The following is a 15,204-nucleotide window of genomic DNA, read 5'->3' on the forward strand; positions in this document are numbered from 1 at the left end:
AACGCTCTGCTTGCTATTGATCGTTACTCTAACACAACATGAAATTTTGTAAATGGATATGGATTTTAAGTCTGCCAGACATCCAATGAAATAAGAGTTTAGACGGTGGCGTCGCATTTTGACAAGAGCAGAAAAGTGGCCGAGAAAGTGTTCAGCACTCTAATTATGTCGGTCGAGATAGGTGAGATATGTAAAAAAAATTCCAGCAAAGATTATAATGAAACTCCGAAATATAGAATGGGAGCACAAATCGGAAGCAAGGCGAAACATCCAACAGATGCGTAATCCAAAGAAGCAATGTTGAAGCGGCTCTCCTGTGGGGGTGCCTGTATTTACGAACAGACGACAAGTACGAATGCCTGAGGTAAGCCTCAAGACGAACTCAAACAGACGACAAGTCGATATCGAGCAATGATATTGCAACTTTCCGATTCCCCATTGGTCACAGTGTAGTAATGGAAGCTAATAATAGCATATAACCCCATATGCAACTAGAAGAGGAACCTGGGCGCAAGTACCTGCTGTGTCTGAAAAAAACAAATGCGGCTCCATCTTGATGAACTGCTTTTAGCAATCCCAGAAGGGAATCAGCCGAGAGGGGACGAGAGGATAGTGAACTTATAGTGTTAGCGAGAACAGGTTAATTAGCATGCCACACATACCATTGGTGTGACCGCACATTTGATGATCTTTCTGACATTTTCGATTTCCACCCTGACAAAAAAAAGGCAAAAAGATAGACGAGACGCTGATGTGTTCCCATTCATTCTAGGCTAAACCTGTAGCCTACATGATCCAATCTTTGGATCATGTCTTTGCGCGAAACCCATACTAATTCAGAGATTAATTGAGGAATGCCCACCCACTTGGTAGAGAGAGAGTTCACTTGCCTAAGATCAGCTCCTCTCCTAGCCGGCCTATCCGCGATAAAATTCTAAGGAATGTCACTATGTCCCGATGGGTCGGGATGACGTTCGTGGTGCACCGTTCAACCATCTCATTTAAAATATTTCTAGGTTAGAAGAAGTACCATTGCACTGTAAGAATAAGTCCCTCCCTCAATATTACCATTTCGGTCTTGGTAATATTAACATTCAATACTCTCCCTGGACCAGCAATCAACAACGTGAAAAGCGATTTGCAACAGTTCGCTCAGAACTTAAGTTTTTTTTTTAACTGTTCAGGTAGCAAAACAGGAATATTTATCTAAAAATCACCTCATATTGCTCAATATCTTTATATCAGGATCTTCATAATCCGAGCATAATTTCTTTTATTGTATCAAAGCAACAAAGTATTCGCTCTAGAATATAAGATTTTAGTGCAAAGGGTATACATATAGCTTATATGGCTCATAATTTTATCTCTTTGGTTATTTGCCGTCCATGTAAACTTCTATCGCCTTCCATTTTTTATATCGTCTAAAATTCTGCCCCATCTTATGGATGGGGTACTTTTTGTTGAAAAAGGTGTTTGACTTTCAATTGCCGGCTCAGAATAGCGCAATTATTATTATATTTATAAAAAAAAGTATGTAATAATATAGAAAACGGAAGAAAACGTCGTTAATCTTAGCTACTTTAGATAACCTTACCCTATCTACTGAGTGGTAAACGGTCATTGGCAGGCAAATTAACGGGATGACCCTCCAAGACAATGCCGTCCATCTGTCTCAGTACACAGATTTGTCCAGTTCAATTGAAAATGTCCAGTTAAGTAACCAGTGAGAAACCTAATGTCAACCCTCCCTAACGGCATAATGTCCTTTCTAGCATAACTTTCGGGCATAAATAAATATGTTTGCATTTTTACTGTTCTCCAGTACTTCCACCGTTCAGTCGTTTCTTCTCGTGCTAAACGGCGGCGGTTGGACACACTAAGTCAAGTCTTTATCAATCTGATATTTCCAACGCAAAGAAGGGCCTCCTCTTACTTTGCTAACACCAACTGGTATCGCATTGAGCACTGGAGCGTTTGTATACATTTTCGATTCTACAGCCGTTCTAGCAGGTAGAGTCAGATTCGTCACGCGGCGGCAACAATGGTCGCATTTAAATGGTCAAAACTTTAAACTCAATTATCTCCAAACTACTTTTTTCGGCCTGGTGTTGCCAAAAAAACAAACTATTCAACCGAATTGTCTGAATTTGTATTATGTTGTTCACAACATTGATGGCTATCACCCGTACTAGAATCATATTATTATTTCAATTATTTTGTATTTTTTGATAAAAAACTGAAAAAAATCTGATTTTTAGAGTGTCAAATTCAAAACCGAGACCATTTTGTCAATTTTTTTTATTCTAGTAATGGGACATATACTCATTAACAATTTTTTTAGTTTTTGTGTTTAAGATAAATAGAAGAGCCAAAATGGACAACACCGTCCTGGTCCAATTTTTCGGAAGGGTCAACTTTAACGCCATTTTTGAAATTATTAGAATTAAGAAAAAAATATTTTCATTTTTGTAAGTAAAAGAAGTTAAACAAAATGCTTAAAAATTTTAAATATCGTTTTTAATTTTTTTATTGTAAAAAAAATTCCTGAAATTACCCTACATTTTCGAGCTTAGGCCACCAGGACCCCTTAAAACAACAGATTGAAGACTGTCTTGATGACCGCTTAACTACCAGAAACATTCCAGACATTTACCAGGGAGATTATTTGTCTCCTAGCCGGAAACACGGTGTATGCGCATTGCGGTGGCAAATTTGATGAACGATTCAGGTCAGGTTCTGAGACCCGTCCATGTGCCATGTCCATGTGAACATATTTATATGTATATATGTATGTATATAATTGGCGTGTACACCCTTTTTTGGGTGGAGGACCGAGCTCCTCCTCCTATTTATAATGTACGTCTTGATGTTGTTCCACAAATGGAGGGTCCTACAGTTTCAAGCCGACTCCGAACGGCAGAGGAGCTTTTTCATGACAGAAATACACTAGGAGGTATGGCATTGCCTGCCGAGTGGCGACCGTTACTAGAAAAAACGTTTTCTTAATTTTGATGTTTCACCGAGATTCGAGCCTACGTTCTTTCTGAATTCCGAATGGTAGTCACGCGCCAATTCATTCGGCTACGGCGGGCGTCCATATGGTATAACTGGTATTAAAATGCGAATTAAGATATTTTGTGTATCTTTGTATATTACGAGCAGGATTGCTTCGTTCTCAACATTTAACAAACGTAAAAGGCTGATAGTAGCTGAACAAAAATCATAGATTTGCTATCCGGTAAAACTCAACTAATGATTGCAGCACTTTGACGAAAGGCTGTATTCATTACAAAATTATAGGAATTTCAAATTTACTTGTAAATGTGAAAGGAACGTGTTACGCCGCCTTAAAAAATAAATGACGCCAACTTGGGAAATGGTCAGAGCCATTGAAGAATTTGCTTATCGGATATGAGTAGAATCTAAGCACTTCCCCTCTAGCAACAGGGAATACAATTGGTGCTATTCACAATAAGATAAGAGTTTGTAATCACTCACAGCAAAGCTAGATAATCGTTGGATTCCTGTGATTTACTCGTAGATCTAACAATACAAATAAAATATATACATTTTCGACACGTATTAAAATAAAAAACTTTTGCAGTACCTTCTGATAATAAATTAATATTTTGTTGAAACGTATTATAGCCCACGTATTTGAGCCTAACAAACACCAAGTCGCCATTTCACTGCTACTGTTATACCCTGTGATCAGAAAGTACCGGGAATGTTTAAAAACAAAGTTAAATTTCAGGCAAATTTATTTTGTCTCCTTCAAAATATTACTCTGCGTTTGTTCGATCCAAATTAGATTATGCCTCTTTTATTTGGAGACCTTATCATGCAGTCCACATAAATCGAGTGGAGAGGGTTCAAAAAATCTTTGTGCATTTCGCACTACATTCACTTAATCTCTCAGAGCCGAAACCATCATACGAATCTCGCTGTCGTTTGATTAGTCTCTTTCCATTAAGTGGCAGAGGTACTTTTCAGGAAGTATCATTTATCTTTGATCTCATTAATGGACAAATTGGCTGCCCGGTCCTTCTAGAAAGAATACAGTTTAATGTTCTTCGCAGATATTTTCACCGTTGCAAAATTTTTCGCGTTGGCTTTAGTAGGGCATTATATAGTGCCAATGCGCCTCTCGTTAGAACGTTGTCTGGCCTTAATTATCTCGCCTCCCTTTTGGATTTAGACTTTTCTAGGACCAAACTCGTATTTCAAACGCAATTCAAAAATTACTTTCTATGTAAGAAATCTAAATAAAACCTAGTATATATTTGTTATTTTAGTTTCTTAAGTATTAATTTTGTTAATAACTTCTATATATTTTTAGCAATTTAATGGTTTCTTATGTTGCTAATCTAAGTTTTCTACACTGTTTGATATTAAATATTGTAAATTTGTATTTTAGTTCTGAAATTTATATCTTAAATGTCTGTTCTGAATTTTGTTAGGCATTAAATAAATATATAAATAAATATGACCCGTCTGAAGCAACACACATCTGCCAACGTTTAATCCAATCCTCCATGCAGCCCTGGTAGGCCGACGAAGGGATGGCCTTCAAGTCCTTCGTCGCATTCTCTTTGATCTCCTCTATTGACAAAAAATCTCCTTCCACGAAGTGGTAACAACTTCAACTTGGGAGACAAAAAGAAATCGCACGGGGCCATATCAAGTGAATAAGATGCTTCCACGATGGTATTTATTTGGTGTTTCATCAAATAATCCAGCACAATTTGGTATCGGTGCGATGGCGCGTTATCATCATGCTAAATCCAAGAATTGTTGCTCACATTTCTGGCCCTTTGCGACGTACTCTCGTATCTCGTCCGTATATCTCAAACGCTTCAAAACGGATAAATATTACTCTTTATTGACTGTCTGGGCCGATGGAAGTACTCATGATGCACTACGCCTTGGCAATGGAAGAAAGCAGTCAACATCACCTTCACGGTATTTTTTTATCATAAGGTATGTCGAAAAAACCCAGCAAAATATATTGTATATTAATTAACATAAATTTAAAAAGCCTTTAATTATTTGCAAAACAAAAAGTGCATTAGGAAGAACTATCAGCAGATAATTATTGGGCATACGAAATTCGTAATTAAAAAGAATGCGGAAAACTCTCTACCACATGGTACCTCTCACGCACATTTCCTATGCAGTTTAAGAACATAAAACAAATGTCAGTGTTGCAAAATCATACAAATATTTGGTTTCCATTCTTGCAAATCCATAAATCGTGCAACCACCGTACAGAAAAGCAGAAAAATAGAATACAATGGAAAGCGACGAAATGCACTTCTCAGCAGAATTATTCAGCTGGAATTTTGCTATTTGGCGGCACATGGGATATTTGGATGAACAAAAAAGGCGACTGGCCCACTTTATAATCTCTATGCCAACAGTAGTATGTGTATTGGTCGGTTTCGCCTTCTTTATGAGTAAAAATGATCTAGAAGAAGATATCTACAATTTCTTCATTATAATGGTTTGTTTTACGGCCATATTACGAGTTCTGGTGGTATTAATGAGACAACGAAAATTTTTGGACTTGTTCAAAGTTATTGAGTACTGGTACATCGAACTGCAAGTATGTCTTTTATTTTTCTAGTTAAGCTATGTAGGATAAATGCGGCACAATTCAGCGCCAAATGAAGTGCTTACAAATTTTAACCGAACAGTTAAATTGTATTGCAGGGCATGAAAAAGCTTCTTGGGCTCTAATTTTAACCGTAAACATATTATATAAATATATTTATGTAAGCATTTTTTTTTTTGTTTCCAGCTTCAAAATAGCGAAAATGCACTGGAAAAATTAAAGGAACTTACTAAAAAGGCTCGGTTCTGTACCAAATATGGTCTGCGATGTGCCTTGCTTGTTGATGTATTTATCGCTCTTCAGCCAATGATAACGGGATATGGCAGTGAGTACAATTTTAGGTTTTAAGCTTAGGTTTAAAAACTTTGAAAATTGCAAATCAAACCTATATATGTGCTTTCACAGAACTCGTGGCCGATGTTAAATTTCCTGGCATCGATTTCCACAAGAGCCCCATTTATGAGATAATGTATCTACTGCAAACCTGCTGGGTTCTACCCATAACAACATTCTCCTATGTGCCATATGTAAATTTTCTATTGATCTTCATAAGCTTTGGCATTTTCGCAATCAGAGATCTACAGAGAAGATTAGAAGATCTATGCCTAATGGATGACAGGGATGCGTTGGACAATGTCAAGAGATGTGTTGCCTATCATGTGAGAATCATCAAGTGAGTCATACTCATATGTATGTACATATGTACACTTGGGCTTACATAATTAAGTAACACTATCTTTTTATTCTATACTCGTAATATTTTTCATGCTAAATATTTTTCGCAAATTTTGGATTAAAACATAAATCAAAGTTCCCAACTTTGTAGAAAATATAGTAATTTCACCTATTCGGAAGTATTTTATATGGAAGAAAATTCTGAGCATCATGTGCAAAAATTTTTTTTTAAATTACGTAATTTTTGAGTTACTCTAAACTAAATTAAAATGGAAAGTACTATTAAACTGCATACCCAGTAGTTTTCTAAAGATTCGGATTAAATAGCTGAAAGCTTTGGTGAAAATTTTTTAAAACTTGTTAAATTTTTGTGAATTTCTTACAAATTTTGAACTTGGTTTACGAGACTCTTGTTAAAAAATTAACTATATTCTTATAAAAAATTTAAGAAAAAAACTTGACATAAAAAATATTATGAATATTGTAGAAAAATAAAGCACTTAATTATGTGAGTTTAATAGTATAAAGCCTTTTTTTAATAATGCATAATTTTTCTTTTAGATTTCACGAAGATTTGGAGCAATTTTTTTCGCTAATGAGTTTGCTAGATGCGAGCTTGTATTGTGTAACACTTTGCATGATGTTGGTCTATACGACCATGGTGCGTAAACTTCAGCAAAATTACAAACAAAAAAAAAATCCAAAAATATTTCCTACTTTCCACATAGTAACATAAAATAGTCACATATTTCCAGTCTTAAAATGATTGATTAATTTTCTAACATTAATTAATCCCCCCCTGTACTCCTAATTTTTCTACCTTTCCACTCTCAGGAATTTACGATGCCACTTTTGATTAAAGGCATAGGAATTTTACTAGTTTTAACAACATTAATTTTTTTAACCTATTGGCTGGCCGACACTTTCACTCATGAGGTAATTGGTTGTTGTTGTTGTTTCAGAGTCTTGTATCCTAAAATCATTTAAACAATTACCAGAGTCTGAATATCGCTGAAGTCGCTTATAATACCAATTGGATGGACCGTGATAAGGAATTTCGCAGATGCATTTTACTAATTATCGCCAGAAGTCAGCGTCATCTGACGGTATTACTTCGCATTTTTGAAACAAGTCTACACTTATTCTAAAGCTTTTAAATGTATTTTTTTAATTAATCTTAGCTCACTGCAGGTGGTTTCAAACCAATGAATATGAATACATTTATGGTTATAATGCGCTCTTCTTACTCATTTTTCTCTCTTCTACAGAGCACAATGTAGAATAATGTCAAGTAAAAATGTAAAGGAAAATATTCGCATGGAAAAGTGTAACAGTTATATTTTTTAAATAGAAATCAAAACTGCTTAAAATAAATGTACACAATTTTGCTTGCACCGTTTTTTTCAACATTTAAGAAAGCATTTTTGTTTTTAAGAATTATATTTTTAAGTACATTCCGAAGTTATGTTTGCCATTTACCAATACTTTTTTTCGACCTTCGGGTAGTACATGAACTCCGCATCCAAAGAACTCTATTTGAGACGATCTATGAGCTCATCCATTTTTTGACTTTTTATAAGAGTGAATGTGCCATAGATAAGATCTCTCATTTCCGTGTTTTTTAGTACGCATGTCCACACCTCTTTTTTGAGACATAAGGCCAAGCGTTATCGTGTTAAAAAAAAGTTTATAGTGCAGCAGAACTGTTTAAGGCCGGCAGCAATGTGTTGATTGGGTGCATGCATCATGAGTAAAATATTACTAGGAGAAAGCGTGTCCAATGATTGGTATTCAGTGTCCTTTGAAGAAAGATGCCCCTACTATATGGGCCACCTACCAGAGAATCAGTCTTATCACCATCTCATATAAGGTTCTGTCGAACGAAAGACTAAAGCCATATGCCAGCTAACTGATAAGACCGTATGACTGTGGTTTTAATCCTGGAAAGTCCACCATCGACCAGATCTTCACACTACGTCAAATGTGCTATGAGTTATCAGTTATCATCTCTCGAGTATAAGGCTGGTTTCGTTAACCCGATAAGTGATCGCCGTTACGCCACAATGCCGAGATAGGCTTCAGACAAGCCTATCTACTGTCGTACGACCTCTTCAATGTCCTCATGGAAGCTGTACTGCGAAGAGCCGGTGCTCATCAAAATGACACTTCACCAAAAGTGTCCAGCTCCTTGCATATCCTGATGACATTCACGTCATAGAGAACTGCAAGCTACCTGTTACCGCAGCATTTTCCTATATCAAAAGAGACTCAATTAGAGAGGGTATGGTGGTTAACGAGGGCAAGTTGCAGTATATTTTATGTTGGATCACCCTTTATGCTTAAATAACTTAACACTCAATATGTACAAATAAACATCCACTCATTGTAAATTTGCATACGTACACACACACACACACACACACAGTCAATATTACTTATTATTGCTCTCTAATGCTCTTTTAGTCTGATGAATCTTTCGCTTGTAAATAATTAGCATGAATTTCAATAAATCATTCTTGACTTATCGCTCACATCAAGCAGTTCACTACTGTCCTTTTAGTTCGCCAGTGATTTCGCAAGTTTTGCATAGACACATACATTTTGGATTTCGTTACTCTTTTTGTTTTTTACTGCGCAAGATATACACCCCCAATTTTCTCGGTTTTTTCGTCATCCAAGAAAAAGGCTTCTTGGAGCAAACATTTTGGCGCCCAACGTGGGGCACGTGTATATCCTGCATAAAGTGAATCGCCTGATTCTTCATCATCTAACGGCTGGAGCAATAACAGCAATCAACCAATCCGCTAGAGCAACAACAACGCTCAACTAATTCGCATTGTTGCTGCATTGTAACCTCTTGCTAGCAGTCAATTCGTATCGTGGATTTTTTCTGTTGTGCATATTTTTGGCAAGTACACAATACATTTCGTCACTCCAAAAGGTCGAATTCACCGTTCGTTGGAGACGTATACCTCTGCGCTGCTAAGCAAGCCGTTAACATCGCGTCGCTCTGCCATCACCACTTTCGCTGCTCTCGCACATTGAAGCTGCGTTGTTTGTGCATTTCTTCGTATTTTGGTTTGCTGTCGCTTGCTCCAACATTTGACCAGCACAGCAGTCAGCTACCCAGCAGGAATCAATCAACCAATTCGCGTTGTTGCTGCATTGTAACCTCTTGCTAGCAGTTAATTCCTATCGTGGATTTTTTCTGTTGTGCATATTTTTGGTAAGTACACAATACATTTCGTCACTCCAAAAGGTCGAATTCACCGTTCGTTGGAGACGTATACCGCTGCGCTGCTAAACAAGCCGTTAACATCGCGTCGCTCTGCCATCACTACTTTCGCTGCTCTCGCACATTGAAGCTGCGTTGTTTGTGCATTTCTTCGTATTTTGTTTTGCTGTCGCTTGCTCCAACATTTGACCGCCAGCACAGCAGTCAGTTACCCAGCAGAAAAAAATCAACTAATTCGCGTTGTTGCTGCATTGTAACCTCTTGCTAGCAGTTAATTCCTATCGTGGATTTTTTCTGTTGTGCATATTTTTGGCAAGCACACAATACATTTCGTCACTCCAAAGGGTCGAATTCACCGTTCGTTGGAGACGTATACCGCTGCGCTGCTAAACAAGCCGTTAACATCGCGTCGCTCTGCCACCACTACTTTCGCTGCTCTCGCACATTGAAGCTGCGTTGTTTGTGCATTTTTTCGTATTTTGTTTTGCTGTCGCTTGCTCCAACATTTGACCGCCAGCACAGCAGTCAGTTACCCAGCAGGAATATTTTCGCAACATCACATCGTGTTTAGCAACCATGTCTCTTGAAGAAGGCAAGCGTAAGCGCTCCAACATAAAGCGCAACATTTCGCGTATTAAATCGATCGTCGAAGCGGCAAGGGAGTCAGATGATAAACTTACCAATGCTGAGCTTCAATGTCGACTAGGAATACTGGAATCTTACTTCAAGCAGGCCTTATCCGTCCAAGCTGACATTGAGGATTTAGATCCACTTGACAACGGCCGCGCAGATCTGGAAGATAGCTACGTAGCAGTTAAGCTGAATATTCAAGCGCAACTGGGAGAAGATGCTAACGGTACAGTGCACTTTCCCGAAACGTCAACACCAGCAGTTGTTAAGCCCTCGTCGCATCTGCCAAGACTAACATTGCCAACATTTAGTGGCGATTACGCAGACTACAACAAGGCTGGCGAACATAGAAAAATTTAACTACCTGTTGACTTGTTTAAAGGGTCCCGCGCTAGAAACGGTTCATGCATTCCAAGTCACTAGCGAAAACTATCCGAAGGCTTTGGATAGGCTCAAGCAACGGTTCGACAACCCAACGTTAATTTTTTTGGAAGGTATTGCCTCACTGTTCGCATTACCGGCACTGGAAAGGTCGAACGCTCAACAGCTGCGCAGTTTAATAGACAAGGCATCGGCAATTTTTAGCTCCTTGGAGTCAGTAGGAACGTTTGCAAACATCGCACATGCATTGCTAATTAACATTGTGATGGGCAAGTGTGATCAGCAAACCAGGAGCAAATGGAACGAGTCTCTGGACTACAAGTCGCTTCCAACTTGGTCACAGTGCACTCAAGTCGTGGAACGACATTGTCAGTTCTTGCACTCATGCGAGGCATCGTCACAACGAAAACCCGAGTCTGGAAAGCAAAATCGCGCAAGCAATCGCATGCAAAATTCGTCATTTGCTATCACTAACTTTAATTGTGTTCTTTGTTCCAGTTCCAACCATAAACTCGTCAGTTGTTTGAGGTTTAAGGAGATGAACACAAATCAACGCTTTGATCTCATCAAGAAGCATGATGTATGCATCAACTGCTTAGGCAATGGTCATAGAATGATCCAATGTCCATCCAGGAATCGCTGCCGCTCTTGCAATCGAGCACACCACACGTTGTTGCATCATGAGAATGCATCTCAACCCACTCAAACAACTCCAGTGGCAGGTCCCGCATTCCAGCCTTCGGGGTCTACTCGACCTACATGGCAAACTTCATCTCAAGAATCGACAGCAACCCACTCGCACATGGGTGCATCGGAAGGTGGACAGGTGATTCTTGCAACGGCTATGATCCTGGTCAAGGACGCTACGGGTACGTATAAGTTGGGCAGAGCCCTCCTAGATTCATGCTCTCAACTCAATTTCATCACTGAGGATTTCGCGCAAAAACTACGCCTTCGACGTGAGAAACATAATGTGGGCGTTCGAAGCATTGGAGACTCGCTAACCAGCCTTAAGGCGCGTACGACCACGACCATCAAATCGCGCACTTCAGCCTTTCAACTGTCACTTCAATTCGGAATCACCTCGCACATAGCATACCAGCCAGATGCCGAGATCGACACGTCCGGTTGGAGCTTGCCAGCCAATACCAAATTAGCAGACGCGATGTTTTTTAAGCCCCGGCGCATAGACCTGTTGTTAGGAACAGAGGCCTTCTTTGATGCTCTTGCTGTTGGCCAAATTCGACTGGGTCCAAATTTACCGACGCTTCAGAAGACGTTGTTTGGTTGGGTCGTCTCTGGTAGGTTTCGAGGTGACTATAACGTGACGTCATCATCTTGTCTGCTGTCAAATGAAACCTCAATCGACGAGAATTTGCAACGCCTATGGCAACTGGAAGCCATCGACACGTCACCAAAACCAACTCAGCCAGACCATCGAATTTGTGAAGAGCATTTCACAAAAACAACTCATCAAGACCACACTGGTCGAATTACTGTAAATCTGCCATTTAAAGACAACCCAATTTGTCTCGGAGATTCCTTCGATATCGCTCGTCGGCGATTCCTTGCGCTTGAGAGACGTCTTCTACGTTCGTCCGAAATCCGTCCGCAGTACATTGCCTTCATGGAAGAGTACGAAAGTCTTGGCCACATGTCAGTAGTAGCACACCCCAACTTGAAAGAGCCACACTACTATATGCCACATCACTGCGTGCTTAAACCTAGCAGCACGTCAACCAAATTGCGAGTAGTGTTTGATGCCTCGTGCCGCACCTCAACACAAACATCATTGAACGATCATTTGTTAGTGGGGCCCACAATTCAACAAGATTTATACATGCTTCTATTACGTTTTCGTCTGTATCGTTTCGCCATCACCGCAGATATCACTAAAATGTACAGGCAAGTACTCGTAGAAAATAATTGTCGACAATTTCAATACATACTTTGGCGAGCTTCCCCAGACTCAGATCTCCGCACGTACCAGCTCAACACTGTAACATACGGAACAGCTTCGGCCCCATACCTTGCGGTACGCAGCCTACACTACCTGGCAGACCAACATATGGCAGAGTTTCCGATCGGCGCTTCAGCAATAAAAATATTCCTTTTATGTCGACGACATGTTATGTGGTGCCGACGATATAACCACGTTACACACACTCAGGCATGAAGTTGTTGAAGTACTCCGTCGTGGACAGTTTCCAATATCGAAATGGCACTCAAATCACCCAGACTTCAAGGAAGGTCAAGCAACAAAGGAGCTTCATATCAACGACGATTTTGTGACCAGTGCATTAGGAGTAACATGGCATCAACGAAGCGACGTATTTTCGTTCGGCTTTAACCCGAAACAGCAATACAATTCGGTTACAAAGCGGACAATATTGTCTATTGCCTCATCGCTGTTTGATCCACTTGGCTTGTTGTCACCATTGATAATCACTGCCAAGATTATCCTCCAAGAGCTATGGTTATTGAAGCTCGATTGGGACGAGTCTGTACCTCAGCACCTACAACAAGCTTGGACAAACTGCTTAGCATCATTAAACTCGATTTCGTCACTCATCGTGCCTCGTTATTGCTTGCAACCAACCGTACGGAACATACAAATACACGGGTTTTGCGACGCATCAATTCGAGCATACGGTTGCTCTGTATACATACGTACGGAAGACCTGGATGGACATGTTGAAGTTCAGTTATTTACATCAAGGTCAAGAGTCGCTCCAGTCAAAAGGCAGTCGCTTCCCAAACTTGAACTTTGTAGTGCGCACCTTCTTGCATCTCTCTACGCAAAAATAAAAGATGTTTTTACTGATCAACCTCTAAGCAGTTACTTTTGGACCGATTCACAACTAGTACTGCATTGGCTTCAACAGCATTCAATAACGCTTTCAACTTTTGTAGGGAACAGAGTATCGGATATACAAGAGTTGACTGTAGGTGGACACTGGATATATATTACGTACCAACGCGCGAGAATCCTGCGGATCTTGTATCTCGAGGCTGCCCTGCTGCAGAACTTAAACAATCGACTTGGTTTTCCGGTCCAGCTTTTTTGTTTCAAGATCAGACTAAATGGCCAAATCAAAAACCACCAGTTAACCTCGACGGAGACGTCATCAATTCGGAAAAACGCAAAACGACACTTACCACAATGATGGAGACAAACTACATTCTCAACATCATCAATGGCATTAGCTCGTACCCCCATTGCTTACGTCTAGTCGCCTGGTTATTCCGGTTTTTTGATTCGTCCAGAAAGAAATCAAGGTTCACTACCGCTTCACCATCGCCTGACGAATTGCGACGCGCTTCACATTGCTTAATATGGAACGTTCAACAGCATCACTTCTCTGTCGACTTTCAGCTACTAAAGAAAAATCGATCATTAAAAAGTAATTTAAAATTTTTGACTCCATTTATAGACACTTCGACTGGATACGAGCTTATCAAGGTTGGTGGCCGTCTGGACTACACCGAATTACCAGACAGCCAAAAACACCCATTGCTGTTGCCCAGTAATTCACAATTTATTTTGAAGTATGTACGCCATTTACATCTTCGCAATTACCATGCAGGCCCAAAAGCCTTAGTCGCCTTGATCCGCCTTGAATATTGGATTGTGAACGCCAGAGATTTGGCCCGTCGCGTCGTTCGTTCGTGTGTGCATTTCGTTCGATACAAGCCCACCTTGCTGCAGCAAGTAATGGGACCCCTACCAAGAGAGCGGGTCCAACCAACACGTCCATTTGAACGCTGCGGAATCGACTTTTGCGGACCAATAAGCACTTACCTGCGAGTCCGACGAAAGACACCTACCAAATCATACTTGGCGATATTTGTTTGTCTTGTCACTAAGGCGGTTCATATTGAGGTGGTCTCGGACTTGTCTACAAAAGCATTCCTGAACGCTCTAAAACGTATGGGTGGTCGGCGAAAGATGCCGTGCCACATTTTCTGCGACAACGCCACGAATTTTGTAGGAGCATCCAACCATTTGCAAGAGGTCAAACAATTTTTGTTCAAGCACGAAACCCAGAACGAAATTAACAAATATTGCTCTTCCGATTTTATTAATTTCCATTTTATCCCACCTAGGGCACCCCATTTTGGCGGCCTCTGGGAAGCAGCAGTTAAAAGCGCAAAGGGACTGCTCTATCGCACATTGGCTAATACAAGATTAACATATGAAGAACTGAGCACTGTAGCTGTGGAAATAGAGGCCATACTAAACTCGCGTCCGCTCTCACCGCTATCATCATATCCCAATGACTTTGAAGCACTCACTGCTGGACATTTTTTGGTCGGGTCATCGCTACGTGCCCTACCCGAAAGCTCACTCGAAGAGAGAAATATCTCGAATTTGGATCGATACGATATGATTACGGCCATCAAGCAGCGCTTTTGGCGCCGCTGGTCTTCAGACTATGTCAATGAACTACGCTCACGAGTCAAGTGGACGACACCTACACCCAATCTTGCAGAAGGTACGCTAGTGATCATCCACGACGATAACCTCCCACCACAACGCTGGAAGCTTGGTCGCGTTGAGTCGACCGTACGTGGACGAGATGGTCATGTTCGAGTTGTGCGCCTCCGCACTACTAATGGGAGCTGTTGCCGGCCTGTTCACAAACTTGCCATCCTGCCAGTGTCTTGA

The 15,204-nt window shown here is 40.2% G+C and overlaps 2 protein-coding genes across 3 annotated transcripts; both read left to right on the top strand.

Annotated features, from left to right (window-relative positions):
• The first annotated feature begins 35 nt into the window (after nt 1-35).
• On the top strand, nt 36-7,674 carry LOC128854945 (odorant receptor 49b-like). Of its 2 annotated transcripts, XM_054089465.1 has the most exons (11): nt 36-181; nt 237-639; nt 2,342-2,468; nt 2,574-4,980; nt 5,065-5,605; nt 5,801-5,939; nt 6,020-6,287; nt 6,851-6,950; nt 7,124-7,225; nt 7,288-7,395; nt 7,471-7,674. In XM_054089465.1, the coding sequence occupies exons 5-11, from the start codon at nt 5,294-5,296 to the stop codon at nt 7,567-7,569; spliced, it is 1,128 nt and encodes a 375-aa protein (XP_053945440.1). In that variant the 5' UTR covers nt 36-181; nt 237-639; nt 2,342-2,468; nt 2,574-4,980; nt 5,065-5,293; the 3' UTR covers nt 7,570-7,674. The 2 variants fall into 2 exon arrangements, with proteins under 2 accessions (XP_053945440.1, XP_053945441.1); XM_054089466.1 differs by lacking the exons at nt 36-181; nt 237-639; nt 2,342-2,468; nt 2,574-4,980 and having other exon boundaries at nt 5,050-5,605.
• A 2,426-nt stretch (nt 7,675-10,100) lies between these two features.
• On the top strand, nt 10,101-15,204 carry LOC128871659 (uncharacterized). Its single transcript, XM_054113596.1, has 3 exons — nt 10,101-10,490; nt 10,537-12,440; nt 14,643-15,204. Exons 1-3 carry the CDS (start codon nt 10,101-10,103, stop codon nt 15,202-15,204), a joined length of 2,856 nt encoding a protein of 951 aa, XP_053969571.1.

This window comes from Anastrepha ludens, chromosome 2, assembly GCF_028408465.1.
Source record: "Anastrepha ludens isolate Willacy chromosome 2, idAnaLude1.1, whole genome shotgun sequence".
NCBI lineage: Eukaryota > Metazoa > Arthropoda > Insecta > Diptera > Tephritidae > Anastrepha > Anastrepha ludens.

Excerpts from the sequence above, each read along its gene's own strand:
- LOC128871659 (XM_054113596.1), top strand. The coding sequence starts at position 10,101 with ATGTCTCTTGAAGAAGGCAAGCGTAAGCGCTCCAACATAAAGCGCAAC. Across the intron at positions 10,491-10,536 it reads ATTACGCAGACTACAACAAG|GGTCCCGCGCTAGAAACGGT; the intron begins GCTGGCGAACAT and ends ACTTGTTTAAAG. Across the intron at positions 12,441-14,642 it reads GATATCACTAAAATGTACAG|GGCACCCCATTTTGGCGGCC; the intron begins GCAAGTACTCGT and ends TATCCCACCTAG.
- LOC128854945 (XM_054089465.1), top strand. The coding sequence starts at position 5,294 with ATGGAAAGCGACGAAATGCACTTCTCAGCAGAATTATTCAGCTGGAAT. Across the intron at positions 5,606-5,800 it reads ACTGGTACATCGAACTGCAA|CTTCAAAATAGCGAAAATGC; the intron begins GTATGTCTTTTA and ends TTTTGTTTCCAG. Across the intron at positions 7,396-7,470 it reads GAAGTCAGCGTCATCTGACG|CTCACTGCAGGTGGTTTCAA; the intron begins GTATTACTTCGC and ends AATTAATCTTAG.